This window comes from Bubalus kerabau, chromosome 1 (assembly GCF_029407905.1).
Source record: "Bubalus kerabau isolate K-KA32 ecotype Philippines breed swamp buffalo chromosome 1, PCC_UOA_SB_1v2, whole genome shotgun sequence".
Lineage (NCBI taxonomy): Eukaryota > Metazoa > Chordata > Mammalia > Artiodactyla > Bovidae > Bubalus > Bubalus kerabau.
Genome location: NC_073624.1, coordinates 79,995,870 through 80,012,260, shown reverse-complemented (window position 1 = coordinate 80,012,260; position 16,391 = coordinate 79,995,870). Strand labels below are relative to the sequence as shown.

The following is a 16,391-nucleotide window of genomic DNA, read 5'->3' as shown; positions in this document are numbered from 1 at the left end:
ACATTGTTAGAGTATAATGGCTAAAATGCATTGGATAAATTATCCTATTTTATTTTCAAGCAATGGTTGAATTGGATGGAGATGATGTAAGAGTTTCCTCCAGAGGAAAATATGCTGAAAGAGACATTGTGCAGGTAAGAAATTTAATTAAAATTATTTATTTTGTTCATTGTGAAGAGTCCATGTCAGTTCTGATTTGTAAATGAGCAGCTTAAATTGAAATCAAATCTGAGGTTCTGTTTAATTTAGGCGGATGATTATGAGATGCATGTTATGTAACAGGGCCTAAAATAAGCACCCAATTACTTTCCCCTGTACTTCATGTTCACCACATATAAAACAGAATTGTTAATAAGTATCTTTTCTTACTTTATTATTACCAGAAAATATCATTGAGGTCTTTAGTAAAATTAAAATTCAGAAACACAACAGACTTTTAATGATGCTTATTTATTTATTATTTAGTCCTCAATAAAGATTAAAAATATTTTAAGATAGCTGATACATATTAAGCATAACTAAACTTAGTAGAAACAAACCAAAAATGTAAAATTTTTTATTTTTCTCATAGATTATTGCTAGAAAAGTAGAAAAATAGATCTTAGAATTATATATAAATACAAAAATTATATATAAAGGGTAAGTGTTAATATATCAATATATAATAACATAATAATTTGTATAATAATAAAATATAGCATAATAGTAGATTATATGTTTCTATATAGAAATATATATATACACACATGATTCATAATTTTGTTAGAATCAAGAAAAGTACTTAACTGAAGTCTACTATTCTAGGAGGGAATAGAAAGAAAAGAATCAGTTTAACCAAATTTTAACCAATACAGTAAGTTTATGATTGAAGCAGCAGAGTTAAATCAATTAAACTTCTGCATACTTTAGGCTATATCTTTTAGGCTGTCAGAAACAAAAAAGACTGGGAAGTACACCTTTTAAATAGGAAATGGAAGTCCCTGTTACAATTTGAGCACATGATTTAAAAGTTTTGAAAGTGCAAATAATGGAATTCAATATTATCTCCTAAATAAAAACTTATATATTCACCCATAATATAGTCATTAAGAGAATCTATTTGGAATCAATAGAATTTGGTTCAAATCTGGATTGTCCTCTGTGATAACTTGGATGAGCTTTCTAAATTTCAGTGTTCTGGCATTGTTGTAAAGATTTAATCATTAATGTACATAAAATACATTACTTAAATAACACTCAATAAAATGCAACAAAAATAATTTTTAAAATTAGAGAGGGAAAATAATATAAAATAATCCATAAATATAATAAAAAAGATTAACCTTGACAAATATAAGTGCATTGTTCTTTATCAGTCAGCAAAGTTTTAAGATAGAAACATCTGTATAACAATTTTTTAAGGAGACAATTAAATATGATTTAAACTTTTAACCTCATGCTCACATTAGGTTAAAAACCACACACATGTGAATAATTTGTTTAAAAGCATCTGACAAAGGGAACATGGTGATGTGGTCACCTATTTAAGAATCCCACAATGTTTTGTTTTTATAATTAGATGCATTATTCACCTTAAGCTGGTAGCATAATTATGGGTCTAGGTAATTGCACTTTTTTCTAAAAGTCTCTCCATAATATTTGGTTCACAATTTCCTTAAAATCAAATTACTGCAAGGAAGTATAAATTTGAAGTCCCTTAAAATGTGTTATGTTGCTGTTTTAATGCATTTTTACAAAGTTAAAAGAGGCAACTTCATCTTTCATAGTATCATCTAAATGATGCTTAAAGGAAATTGACGTTACTCTCTTCCTTAGAAGGTAGCTGCTTCCCGGGTGGCGCTAGTGGTAAAATATCTGCATGCCAACACAGGAGACAGAGATGTAGGTTCGATCCCTGGGTGGGGACAATCCCCTGGAGGAGGAAATGTCAACCCACTCCAGTATTCTTGCCTGGAAAATTCCATGGACAGAGGAGCCCACAGGCTACAGTCCATGGGGTTGCACAGGGTCAGACACAACTGAGCACACACACACATTAGAGGGTGGTTAAGATTGCTTATATCATTAAGATTTCCTCTAAGATGACTAATATATTACGTTAGTGACAATCAAGTTTTTTAGTTATTTCATTTATGAAACAAAAGTTCCCTTGATCATGAAAGTCTTTCATCTCTAATTGGATTTGCTACATTGGACAGAATATTAAGATAGGACTCAGGTCTACGAAATTATAATGTTGTCATTCTGATCTTGAAGAAGTCAATAAATTTCCCTTGAGCCTTTCTTTCATTATCTCCAGACTCCATCTCCATATATATATATATATATATATATATATATAATGCATAAATGCATTACAACAGCAACACAACACATTTTTAAGGACTTTAAATATATATATATAAAAATATATATATTTATATATATATATTCTCATTAAAAGTCAGAATCTTGAGACTAATATATCACCATAAAGTGACACTGAGGTAACCAAAGATTTTGAAGACACCTGATGATATATAACTAAAGACTCAAGGAATTGACTCAAGCTATTCTACCATATAAAGCTGAACTGAAAAAGTCATGAGATGTTACAGATACTGAACAGGATCTTCCCAGAGAATTAGTAGCCTCCTGAGTGACAGTGGCATCTTGACTTACATGTCTATATTTATTTAAAGATATTTGATGAATCCTTTTCTAATCTTATGGAAAGGTTCCTAAATGCAGATTATCTTTTAAAAATAGTTTGCAGGGTAATCATTTACATATCACATTGTATTCAAGAAGAATTAGCATTTTTTCTCTCACCTTAATTAAAATCTCAGAACATTGCACAATTACAGGTTTCCTGGTTCTACCATTCACTAAAACATTTTTAAATGAGTTATTTTTAAGAATAGAAATATTCTTGAATATTTATAATATTGAGGTTGCAAAGACACACCAAGAATAATATTGTCAATCTTCCTACCATCAGAAAATATCTAAGTCATCATAATCAAAGCTGTAAACACTGGTGGTTAAAATAATGTCAGAAAATAAGATCTATTTAAGCTGTCTTAACTTTTTGCTACTTCCAGTTTCTTACACATTGCTAATCAAGTTAACACACTCCAAATGATATCCCAAATTTCTTAAGTGGACAAACAAAAGCCTAACTGTAAATGGTAGAAGGTAGCTGAGTTCCACAGAAAGTTGGGAGTGGTAGATGGGATTTTTATTATTATGTCAAATATTAAGTGGCATCCAACTTCTCCATTGCTGTTGCTGTTCAGTCACTCAGTCATATCAGACTTTTTGCGACCCCATGGACTGCAGTACACCAGGCTTCCCTGTTCTTCACTATCTCCCAGAGACTGCTCAAACTCATGTCCATTAAGTGGATGCTGCCATCCAACATCTCATCCTCTGTCATCGCCTTCTCCTTCTGCCTCCTATCTTTCCCAGCATCAGGGTCTTTTCCAATGATTTGGCTGTTCGATTCAGGTGGCCAATGCATTGGAGCTTCAGTATAAGTCCTTCCAATGAATATTCAGGTTGGATTTCCTTTAGGATTCACTGGTTTGATTGATCTCCTTGCTACCCAAGGGACTCTCAAGAGTCTTCTCTAGCACTACAGGTTGAAAGCATCGGTTCTTCAGTGCTCAGCCTTCTTTATGGTCCAACTCTCACATCCATACATGACTACTGGAAAAACCATAGCTTTGACTATACAGAACTGTGTTGGCAAAGCATGTCTATGCTTTTTTAATATGCAGTCTTGGTTTGTCATAACTTTTCTTCCAAGGACCAAGCATCTTTAAATTTCATGGTTATAGTCACCATCCACAGTGATTTTGGAGCCCAAGAAAATAAAATCAGTCACTGTCTCCACTTTTTCCCCATCTATTTGCCATGAAGTGATGGGACCAGATGCCATGATCTTAGTTTTCTGAATGTTGAATTTTAAGTCAGCTTTTTCACTCTCTTTCATCTTCATCAAGAGACTCATTTCATTCCTCTTCACTTTCTGCCATAAGGGTGGTGTCATCTGCATATCTGAGGTTATTAATATTCCTCACAGAAACCTTGATTCCAGCTTGTGATTTATCCAACAGGGCATTCTGTATGATGTACTCTGCATGTAAGTTAAATAAGCAGGGTGACATTATACAACCTTGACGTATTCCTTTCCCAATTTGGAACCAGTCCATTGTTCCATATCCAGGTCTAACTGTTGCTTCTTGACTTGCATACAGGTTTCTCAGGAGGCAGATAAGGTGGTATAGCATTCCCAAATTTAAGAATTTTCCACAGTTTTTTGTGATCCACACAGTCAGAGGCTTTAGCATAGTCAATGAAGCAGAAGTGGATGTTTTTCTGGAATTCCCTTACTTTTTATATGATCCAACAGATGTTGGCAATTCAATCTCTGGCTCCTCTTTTTTAAATCCAGCTTGTACATCTGGAAATTCTTGGTTCACATACTGTTTGAAGCCTAGTTTGAAGGATTTTGAGCATTACCTTCCTACTATGTGAAATGAATGCAACTGTGTGGTAGCTGGAACATTTTTTTGTATTGTCCTTCTTTGCAATCAGAATGAAAACTGACCTTTTCCTTTATGTCAAATCTTAAGTGGCATCCATCTTCTTCATATAATAATAATACTTAATCATTTATTAAGTCCTTCATATGCTAGGCAGGCTAAGAGCTATAACATTACTTCACCTTGACCTTATGAGACAAGTACTTTGATTACCATATTTTATAAAAGAAAAAATGAAGTTTTATCTTTCTTGTCCATACTCACATAGCTAGTAAGAAGTAGTGAAATGAAAGTGATAATCGCTCGGTTGTGTCCAATTATTTGCGATGCCATTGACTCAGGCCCCCAGGCTCCTCTGTCCATGGAATTCTCCATGCAGGGATAGTGGAGTTCTCCCGCATTGTAGGCAAATTTGTTACCATCTGAGCTACCTGGAAAGCCCAGTAAGAAGTAGAGTCACAGTGTAATCTTGAAATTTCTTATTCTAAAATATTTAACAAGTATTTTGTATATCTTTGATTCTAAAACCTAAACATAACATTTAAGAGAACACATGTATACATGTGTTCCCCAGTGCACCAGCCCCAAGCATCCAGTACATCCAGTATCATGCATTGAACCTGGACTGGCGACTCATTTCATATATGATATTATACGTATTTCAATGCCATTCTCCCAAATCATGCCACCCTCTCCCTCTCCCACAGAGCCAAAAGACTGTTCTATACATCAGTGTCTCTTTTGCTGTCTCGTATACAGGGTTATTGTTACCATCTTTCTAAATGCCATATATATGCGTTAGTATACTGTATTGGTGTTTTTCTTTCTGGCTTACTTCACTCTGTATAATAGGTTCCAGTTTCATCCACCTCATTAGATCTGATTCAAATGTATTCTTTTTAATGGCTGAGTAATACCTGTGGCAGATTCATTTCGATATTTGGCAAAACCAATACAATATTGTAAAGTTTAAAAATAAAATAAAATTAAAAAAAATAAAGACAATAACCTATTCTTCTGTAAAAAAAAAAAAAAAAGAGAGAGAGAGAGAATACATGGCCTGACCCTAATCTTCCTTTTTAGCTATACACAAACACAAGCAAACACACATGCCCACTTTGCCCAGGCAAATAGGACAATTAATTGTCTTTGCATCACCCATTTCTGTAGTTCTGCTCTTATTTTCTCTTGTCATTTTACCTGGAATACTCTTCCCCCTCATTGGGCTGATTAAAACCCTGCATTTTGAAATTTCCCAGTGTACACAGCCTTTTACAAAGCTCTCCCCCTGAACTCTTGAATAAATTTCCCCATTCTTTCACTTTATTAACGTATTATTTTATATCTTCCTCAAAATACTGGCCACTTTGCCTTTTAATGTTTATAAATAAGGACACTGAAGCCCAAGATGGAATGTTAACCAACTTGTGAGAAATTATTTAGGTCACAAGTCTGTAGATCCAAAAAGCCAACAGAGTTCTGATTCCCAAATCTTTTCTGTTATAATGCATCCACTCTCTTAAAAGGCCAAATTATAATTAAAATTAGGAAGATCTATTTCCCTTTTCATATCACTGTAGTAGTTAATGTATAAGAGATCAATTTGAATTTAATTAATATCTCTGATACATACAACTATCTGATCTTGGGGTAAGTTAATTAAACTTAAAGTTTTTATTTTCTTCTTTGTAAGTTCATAATATGCTCATAAGAACTAAATAGATATTGTACTAAATCACTCAGCAGAAAGCCTCCCAACTGCCAGTGCTCAAAAAATTAATATCAGTATCAGTTATTATTGAAAGTATAGTAGCATAGTCTAGTGTGAAGGCATTTTTATATCATTGTTTCCTAGCAGCTGTACCTTGACATATGACATTGTAGCCAGTCTTATGTGTGATTATATTCACTGTCTCAAGATTCAGTCTCATATGGCTATAATATAAACAGCATGCAGGATGAGATTCTATTGTTGTTATTATAAAACTTCAGTGAGTTATTTTCTAAATCAATATATGTAAAGGTTTTCCATTTACTTGCTTATGCTATGGATTGGCCATTGAATATAATGCAGTATCATTTATCCTGGCTTCATTCATCTGCTATCCAGCCTATCATTCCCTTAAAAAATATATTTAAATCATATCTTCCATTAAAAGGTGAATAATAACCTTGAAGGCTTAGACATGAAAAGCACTAATGGAGCTCTGCAAAGTAGGAACAAATAAATTGAACAGAACCGCAACTAAAAGCTCATTTGCCCAAACTGATTCAAACTTTTCTCACAAATAGGCAAAGTTAGTTGTTAGAGCAACTCTGTAGAACATTTTCCTTATATTGGATATAAATATAAAATAAAGATGCAGAGTGTCAAGGATATGGTATATTTCCACTGAATAGAATGCATTTATTGGTATTCTTCATATGAATGTGATAAGTTAGTTCAAAGTAACAATTGATTTGTTCCTCTAACCTGAACAGTTTAAGGGTCCAAGTTAATTTATGGTATTAGTCAGTGACCAGCATACATTCATAAATGTGTGGGTGTTATTTTGAACAGGATGTCCCTAGGTACAGTGATCAGAAATAAGTGATTAAAAGGGACAATAAACAGAAGGGCCTGATAAGTTGAGTGGAAAATTGTTACTGTAGAAGTATATGAACAATAGTCCAAGAAAAAAGAGAGTATAATTTTGTCATGAATAGTGTGAGGTTCAACATTGATAAGAGGTAAAGGAAACAGTCACTTGTCATTTTCATGTCTCACGTAGGGAAGTACTTCTTGACTTACTGAAGAGTTGAATGTTCCTTTGGAAAGGATGAGATAATTTAGGTTAGTGAGTAGAACATTTTCAGCCATCTTTTTCTCCGCTCCCAACACACATATGGGATGAGGCATACTCCTGTTGATAATATCACAGGTACTCTTAACTCAGGGGCAAGGTCCATACTCAAGGGACATATCAGAATCTGTGCCCACATTTAGTAAACATAAATTAAATGAGATATATACCTCCCTGCTTGGTTGAAAACTAAGATTTCTTTCTTACCCATTATTTATGAACGTGTTTTAAGGATAAGTAGAGCTGTATGTATTGTGAGAACAATGATTTTGAATCTTAGTTTTGACATTCCAGAGTGTCACAACATTGTTAAAAATAAATTTATATTTACTTCAATAAAAATTTAACACATCTTACAGCATTTGCTGGAAAAGTGGAAAAAACAGATGTTTTAATAACAAATAGATCAGGAATTACATTTTTTAGATTATGGTACTAGTACCTAAATTTGAAAGAGATAAAAACTCGATAAAAAAAATATTTCTTGTAAAGTTTGATATGAGTGTAAACAAAAGACTAGTAAGAAAATAGTCCAATATTTATATTGCATATATAAATGTATAAATTAATGAATACTAATAATGACTATCATACATATTATGAGCTTAAAACTGTTTTAAGCACTTATTTGTTGATTTTTTTAATATAACAACCAGAAGAAGAAGGTATTATTATTATTATTATTATCATCTTCATTTTATAGAAGAGGAAACTGAGTGACAGTAGAAAATAGCTTGTCAAAGATCACGCAGCTAATAAGCAGCAGGACCAGCCTCTGAACCTGGGGAGTCTAATTCCAGAGTTTGTGAGTTGAGGGAATAAAAAGATAACTGCATTTAGCTTCCATGGTCTAGGAAAAAAGTCAAAACCAAAATAAAAGTAAATAAAAGAGCAAAGTTGAGGTAAAGGAAAGACACAAGCAGGTAAGGTCTCCCTCTTCCCTAGAGAAGAATCAACTATTTGCCAGAGTGTTGCCATTTCCCTGAAATATAGGTGTTAGCTATAGATTGTTCAAAAACTGATCTCCTATAAAATAGATATAGACCTATACTTCCCAGGTGCTGCTAGTGGTAAAGAACCTGCCTGCCAGTGCAGGAGACATAAGAGACATGGGTTAGATCCCTAAGTCAAGAAGATGCCCTAGAGGAGGTCATAGAAATCCACTCCAGTATTCTTGCCTGGAGAATTCCATGGGCAGAAAGGCCTGGTGGGCTACAATCCATAGGGTTGCAAAGAGTCAGACACAAATGAAGTGACTTAGCATGCACACAGGCAACCAAACCATTACTATATGTTTATTTTTAAAATAATATGCCTTTTAAAATAAGAATGAAATAAACAATAGCAGAATTTAGATATTTTTTCTCATCCATCCTTCACTGTGTTCACCTTATAGTTTCAGAGAGAATGGTTTGCACCTCTTTGTTTTTTTGTTAAAAATGTCATCTTGTCCAAATTAGATAATAATTTTACAAACATTCGTATTTCTTTTTTTTCTTTTCTCACCTGGAGATTATGTTTGCTCTGTCAGTGCTCCTCTTATCCTTGCTTAGCTGCCTTTAAGATAAGAGAGAGATTTGTCACCTTCAACCACATTTCTAAAAGTTGTGCTGTTTTCCTCTTGGTATCATAACAGGGTAAAATTATGATCATATACGTATGCTTCTGTCTGTAGTATGCCTTGTATTAAAAAGAAAGAAGTACTTTTCTGATCTTTCTTAAAAGATATGGCTTTCACCATATAAATGGTATTACATTTGCTATTTAATTTAACATTTTAACTGGCTTTATCTATCACAAGTATCTGACTGGTTTAAAGTCTGCTTCCTAATAACAGTTGTTTTCTGAAAGCACATATTGAGTAACTGCATAAATCAAAAGTAAATTTCTCAAAATAAACTTAAAGTAGTTATGTATGAGATGAGAGTGTGCTCACTCCCTGATTCTCTGGGAAAAAAATTGATTTAATTTAAACTTCAAAACATTATATTTAAAAGTTGTTCAACCTCCTGAAATGTCTTCACTGTGCCTTTTCTCCAAAACCTAAAATTACTGCATGCCCAAACTATCACAACATTACCAGTTCTCAAGTTGCTTTCAAGAATCATCATGTCTCTAAGGGGAAATTGAATCACTGCTCTCAAACAGCACAATGTTTTATTAAGTAACCTTTATAACAGAGAACAGAATCAAGCAATCTATTGTCAGAGTATTCAGTGATACAGATTCTCACATGATTGTTTATATAAAGATAAAGCAATCATTTTTATGGATTGTAAAAATAATTTTGATATTTGGTATACGTCAATAAGAAGCATACTATAATCTATGCTGAAGTTTTCTTATTGTTTGCCTTTCCAAATAACATAAAAATCAAGCATATTTCAGGTTCATACTCATATGAAATGTATAAATTTTTTATTCATTGTCCATGTGATTTGATGGTCTGGTAATATAATTTAAACTACTTAACATGTGTTCAGGAATCTTTAGCAGTGTACACTATTTTTTAACCCTGAATTGAGTAATATTTCTACACTGAAAGCTGAGTTAAGCATGCATTAACTTCATTTGAGAAGAAACTGAACCCTGAGGAAGATAGTGCTCCATTCAATTCGGAGTCAGGTTACGTGTAGAACTCAGAACTGCATAATGCATGTAGCAACATGATGGGTGTATCAGGACCAGGAGACAGTTATTGTGGGGAAAAAACATAAATAACAATTACATCTCATTTTAGAAAAATTATAAGAAAGGTGTGGTCACTGTTAGAGCTATTTATAATGAATCAAATCTCTAAAATCATAGTAATTATTATGCATCTTGCCATTACTCCAGCTTCTCTGATTCTCCTACAACCAAAAGTTTATATATATTGGTTTTGTGTCTATTTTTTTATTTATTTAAATAGCATGGTAAGCTCTGTTAAATAACTTACTTTCAACTCTGTTTTAGTTCGTGCCATTCAGAGATTATATTGACAGAAGTGGAAACCACATTCTGAGCATGGCTAGATTAGCTAAAGATGTCTTAGCGGAGATCCCTGAGCAGTTTCTGTCCTACATGAGGGCCAAAGGAATCAAGCCATCGCCTGCACCTCCCCCATACACCCCATCTACACATGTGTTACAGACTCAAATATAACTCTGTTCCAAAATGCTAATGTAACTACACTTTGGTTAGAACTGCTGAGTCCATGCTTTTCTCCTGGTGCTCGATAATGAACCAGGGAATAAAATATTCATCTCAGTTTGATTTCAGCAGAATTGGTTAGTATGCTGTTTTCTATCCAAAATTTATTATCTTCCTAAACCAAAACTGTAAATATGGTTGTTGCATGAGCAACAGAAAAACTGTTTATATGCTTGACGCAAAATATGATGTCTTGTATGAATCTTTAAAAGTTTTTGGAAAAACAGCTAATTTCCAGTGAATTGTTGGGAAAAAGCACAACCTATGTTTTTAACTCAGATATTGTCTTGGACTGCTGTGTGTATAGGAAAGCAGTCTCTCTGTATCAATGTTTACATGTTACTACTTTTTAAATTACAATACTTTTATAACTATTCTTAAGAATACAAGTTTTGAATATTGAATCCTTTGTCTTCTAAATTACAATAGCTATAATCACAAGAGCAATATCTTTGAATGACTGTCTGATCAAATGCAATTGCAAAGAAGGGAAAGTAAAAATAAGTTCACATTTCTCAGTGAGTTGTCTTATGAAGCTGCATCTGTTTAGTAAACACTTTCTCTATGCTATTTGTCAAGTATGGGAATTTACACTTAGCAGCTGTGTATCCTGAAAGAACATGCACTTTTTCATCAAGTTTGGGTTCTAAATTTAAACTGAAGTTTGTTTGTTTTGTAATGATAAGTAGAAATAATAAAAAGTCAAACATTGTGTCCTGTAAATGCACAGAAAATACTTTGTGTAAAAAGTAACGTCTTTATATTGCAATACTATGTAGAAAGACTAAAATTCAGAATATTTAACTGTGCAGCAGATGTTTTAAACACTTTTTTTCATTATACCTTGCTTAGATATTATTTTAATTCAAAGGGATACTGTCTCTTTTTATTTGTATTCCTTTCCAAGTTGCCACACAGAATGTACAGGAAAGAAGTTTTTTGTGAAATTCCCAATTAAATATATACAACTGCATGACTTAATACTCGACACATTTGTGAAAAAAATCTGCTCCTATGTTCTGATCTGATAGTACACAGTTAAAAATTGTAAAGAGCTTTTGCATGTACAATTTTTACGAGGATTACAGTTTTGTGACAAGAATGACAGTTGTGTCTAAATTAAAGCATTTCTCTAGAACAAATGGCCTTAAATTCTTAAAGAATTCCTGGAAATGATTGTGAATTTCCTTTAAGTAATAGAAAAGTATGTTTATTTTTTTTCTTTTATGTCAACAGTGTACCTGCTTTATAATATTTTCCTTACTTATATCCTATTTATTACTCAGTTTATTTCTACTATGTATTGTTCTATTTGTCCCAAGTTGACTAAAGGTGACTTTTATAAGCATAAAATTATTTTACAGAAAAGAAAAATATACATATATTCACATATCTAACAATAGCAATGTTATATAATTATGCAACCTTTAATTGTTCATTTTGGAGTATAAATTAAAATCTTTGAAAGGATAACTGTTTGCTCTCTAAATTTTATGTATAAATGACATAGAATCTGATGATTTCCTTTACTGGTCCTAAATGTTTATGCCAGCATAGTTTATTACCCTGCAATTTTATTATTATTTGCCGTCATTCTTCAGTTCAAAAATAAAAATAAATAAAATCAATATTCTTTCCCTCTTGTAAAACATCAGTTGTTTCTTTTTGAATTGATCAGAAAAAAAATGAAAGTTGCATGCTTCTTTGTCTAAATATTAGTGTGCCCAAATCTTGAGGGGGCACAAGGTTAAGAAACAGGCTCAGTTACAAGCTTTATCCTTTGCATGGTTGAGAATAATAATTAGAAATGTGTGTAATATTAGTAACAAACATAAGATTAGAAAATACCTAGATTTGTCTCTTTGTTGCATAAATGAAGAAACCAGGACTGAAAGGGTTAGGTGATTTATCTAAAACTGTAAAAATAGAATGAGAAAGACTAGACATCTCTTCAAGAAAATTAGAGATACCAAGGAAACATTTCATGCAAAGATGGAAAAAATAAAAAATAGAAACAGTATGGACCTAACAGAAGCAGAAGATATTAAGAAAATGTGGCAAGAATAACTGAAGAATTACACAGAAATATCTTAATGATCTGGATAACCACTATGGTGTGATCACTCACCTAGAGCCAGACATCTTGGAGTGCAAAGTCAATTGGGCCTTAGCATCACTACGAACAAAGCTAGTGGAGGTGATGGAATTCAAGCTGAGCTATTTCAAATCCTAAAAGACGATGCTGTGAAGATGCTGCAGTCAGTATGCCAGCAAATATGGAAAACTCAGCAATGGCTACAGGACGGGGAAAGGTCAGTTTTCATTCCAATCCCAAAGAAAGGCAATGCCAAAGAATGTTCAAACTATTGCACAATTGCATTCATTTCACATGCTAGCAAAGTAATGCTCAAATTTCTCCAAGCTAGACTACTACAGTATGTGAAATAACAATATTCAACATGTTCCAGATGTTCAAGCTGGATATAGAAAAGTCAGAGGAACCAGAGATCAAATTTTCAGTATCCATTGGACTGTAGAAAAAGCAAGGGAATTCAAGAAAGACATCTACTTCTGCTTCATTGACTACACAAAAACCTTTGACTGTGTGGATCACAGCAAACTGTGGAAAATTCTTAAAGAGATGGGAATACCAGACCACCTTACCTGACTCCTGAGAAACATGTATGCAGATCAAGAAGCAATATTTAGAACCAGACATGGAAAAATGGACTAGTTCCAAATTGGGAAAGGAGTACATCAAGGCTGTATATTGTCAACCTGCTTATTCAACTTATATGTGGAGTACATCATGTGAAATGCTGGGCTGATTCAAGCACTTGAATCAGGCTTGAAATGGCAATAACCTCAGATATGCAGATGACACCACCCTTATGGCAGAAAACGAAGAGGAACTAAAGAGCCTCTTGATGAAGGTGAAAGAGGAGAGTAAAAAAGCTGGCTTAAAACTCAACAGTCAAAAAATGAAGATCATGGCATCCAGTCCCATCACTTCACGGTGAATAGATGGGGAAACAGTGGAAACAGTGACTATTTTCTTGTGCTCCAAAATCACTGTAGATGGTGACTGCAGTCATGAAATTAAAAGACACTTACTCCTTGAAAGAAAAACTATGACCAACCTAGACAGTGTATTAAAAAGCAGAGACATTACTTTGCCAACAAAGGTCCATATAATCAAATCTATGGTTTTCCCAGTAGTCATGTGTGGATGGGAGAGTTGGACAATAAAGAAGGCTGAGTACCAAAGAATAGATGCTTTTGATCTGTGGTATTGGAGAAAACTCTAGAGAGTCTCTTGGACTGCAAGAAATCAAACCAGTCAATCCTAAAGGTAATCAATCCTGAATGTCATTGGAAAGATTGATACTGAAGCTGAAGCTCCAATACTTTGGTCAATCATAGAGCTGATTGATTAGAAAAGACCCTGATGAAGGGCGATCCCATAATGGTGAAGGAATAGGACAGGGAGATAATTTCTCCCCTACAAATTCATAAAAAGATTATTTGAATGCAGAGCAACTTCCATAAAACAACTTCTGAACACTGTCGGAGGACACCAGGCACCCAGAAAGGCAGCCCAGTTGCCTCGAAAGGACGTAGGACAAAATATAAAAGATGAAAATAGAGACAAAGGATTTAGGGATAGAGGGCTTATCCTGGGGAGGGAATCATGAAGGAGGAAAAGTTTCCATGCAATAGGAAACCCTCTCACAGGCATGTCAGTGGAGAGATTTGGAACCTCAGAGGGGTACATAACTGGAAAAATAAAAAACCACAGAGTATGTGCCTAACTGCAACTACCAGTGGAGAAGCAGCTCAGACACTCGCATCCACCAGCAGTGAGTGAGGGCTGTGCAGAGAGGCATGGGCTGCATCATTGGTCTTTAGGGTAAGGATCAGGCTTGAATGCCCTGAGGACAATCTGATGGGGCTAATGTGACATAATAACCCAAACCATAGAATCACCAGAGACACAAAGAAAAAGGACCTTTCTGGCAAAAGGCTCTAACACCACATGGTGACCCCTGGCATGCTCACAGAAGAAAGACTTGTGCCCTACCAAATACCAGAGGAGAGCAAGCCAGCTACCATTTAGGGCCCTCTCTCCCTAGAGGCAGAGAGGCAGAAGTGCAGCAGCCAGAGCCAGAAGGCAAGGGGCTGCTCCAATTTCAGCCCCAGAGACTGCATTTTCCACCAAACTGTGAGCAGGCTGCCAGTTGCTAAGCACATCTTCCTAGGATCCTGGAAGGCTCACATCTGCCAGGAATATCACAGCCTTAGATCAACTCCTCAGAGGAGACACACACCACACCTGGGGCTGTGCCCTTATGGCACACCCAGGAAACTGAGCAGCCAAGAATGGGGAGGTGCATAAGACTTCACAGCCCACCTGGGACAGTGCGCTCATCAAGCACCCAGTTGCCTGAGCAGCTTGGACCTGGGAAGGGCGAAAATTGCCCAGCCCATCTGGATCTGTGCCCTTGTGGAGCACCTGAGAACCTGAGTGGCTTAGACCTGGGAAATGCACAAAACTCAGGGCTCACTTGCAGAGCACCCTGGAGCCTGAGCAGGGTGGACCTGGGAAGTACACACCACCTTGGACTGTAGCAAACCCACTATAGTCCATCCAGTGTGACCACTCCCCACACATGCCAGCAGTATTTGTTTGCAGAGTCCATCTCCACAGCACAACTGAACAAGTGAGCCTAAATAAGGGGACACATTTGTCCCCTCTTGTGAGGGCAGAAATTAGACACTGAAGATACTTGCAAACAGAGGAATCCAAAATAGACAAATAAGGGTGAACCGCCCTGGAAGTGCGGAGAAGGCAATGGCACCCCACTCCAGTACTCTTGCTTGGAAAATCCCGTGGATAGAGGAGCCTGGTAGGCTGTAGTCCATGGGGTCGCTAAGAGTCGGACACGACTGAGTGACTTCACTTTCACTTTTCACTTTCCTGCATTGGAGAAGGAAATGGCAACCCACTCCAGTGTTCTTGCCTGGAGAATCCCAGGGACGGGGGAGCCTGGCGGGCTGCCGTCTATGGGGTCGCACAGAGTCGGACACGACTGAAGCGACTTAGCAGCAGCAGCAGCAGCAGCCCTGGAAGTGACAGGTGCAGCAGATTAAAACCCTGCCGTTAATGCTGGGATTATGCATTTAAGGGGCAACTATAGAACTTTTGAACAAGTACAAGCCAGAACAAGGGACTATCTGCCGCTGAATTGACCCCACACTTCCCACAATAGCTCCAGAGAAATTCCTAGATATATTTTTACTATTATCACTTTTTAATTTTTTAAAAATTTTAATGCTTTATTACGCCTTTAACTTTCATGTTTATAACCTACTATTGCAAGGAGATCCAACCAGTCTATCCTATAGGAAATCAGTCCTAAATATTCATTAGAAGGACTGATGCTGAAGCTGAAACTCCACTTCTTTGGCCACCTGATGCCAAGAACTGACTCATTTGAAAAGACCCTGATCCTGGGAAATATTGAAGGCGGGAGCAGAAAAGGACAACAGAGGATGAAATGGTTGGATGGCATCACTGACTTCATGGACCTGAGTTTGAGTAAACTCCAGGAGTTGGTGACAGACAGGAAAGCCTAGCATGCTGCAGTCCATGAGGTCACAGAGTCAGACACAACTGAGCAACTGAATAGAACTGATTACCTTTCTTAAAAAATAACCTTATTTTTAAAAAAATTCCATATATTTTTATTAATCTTTGTATGACCAATTTTGTTTTGTATTTTTATATTGTATTTTTGAGAGTCTAACCTCTATTCTAGGTTTTTAA

At 35.3% G+C, this 16,391-nt stretch overlaps 1 protein-coding gene across 1 annotated transcript in view; it reads left to right on the top strand.

Annotated features, from left to right (window-relative positions):
• Positions 1–12,313, top strand: part of CPNE8 (copine 8) — a 294,507-nt gene extending 282,194 nt beyond the window's left edge. The window contains exons 21-22 of the mRNA XM_055580543.1: positions 61–134; positions 10,328–12,313. Coding sequence (XP_055436518.1) covers positions 61–134; positions 10,328–10,516 — 263 coding nt within the window. The 3' untranslated portion in view covers positions 10,517–12,313. The remainder of the gene's footprint in view (positions 1–60; positions 135–10,327) is intronic.
• The last annotated feature ends 4,078 nt before the right edge of the window (positions 12,314–16,391 follow it).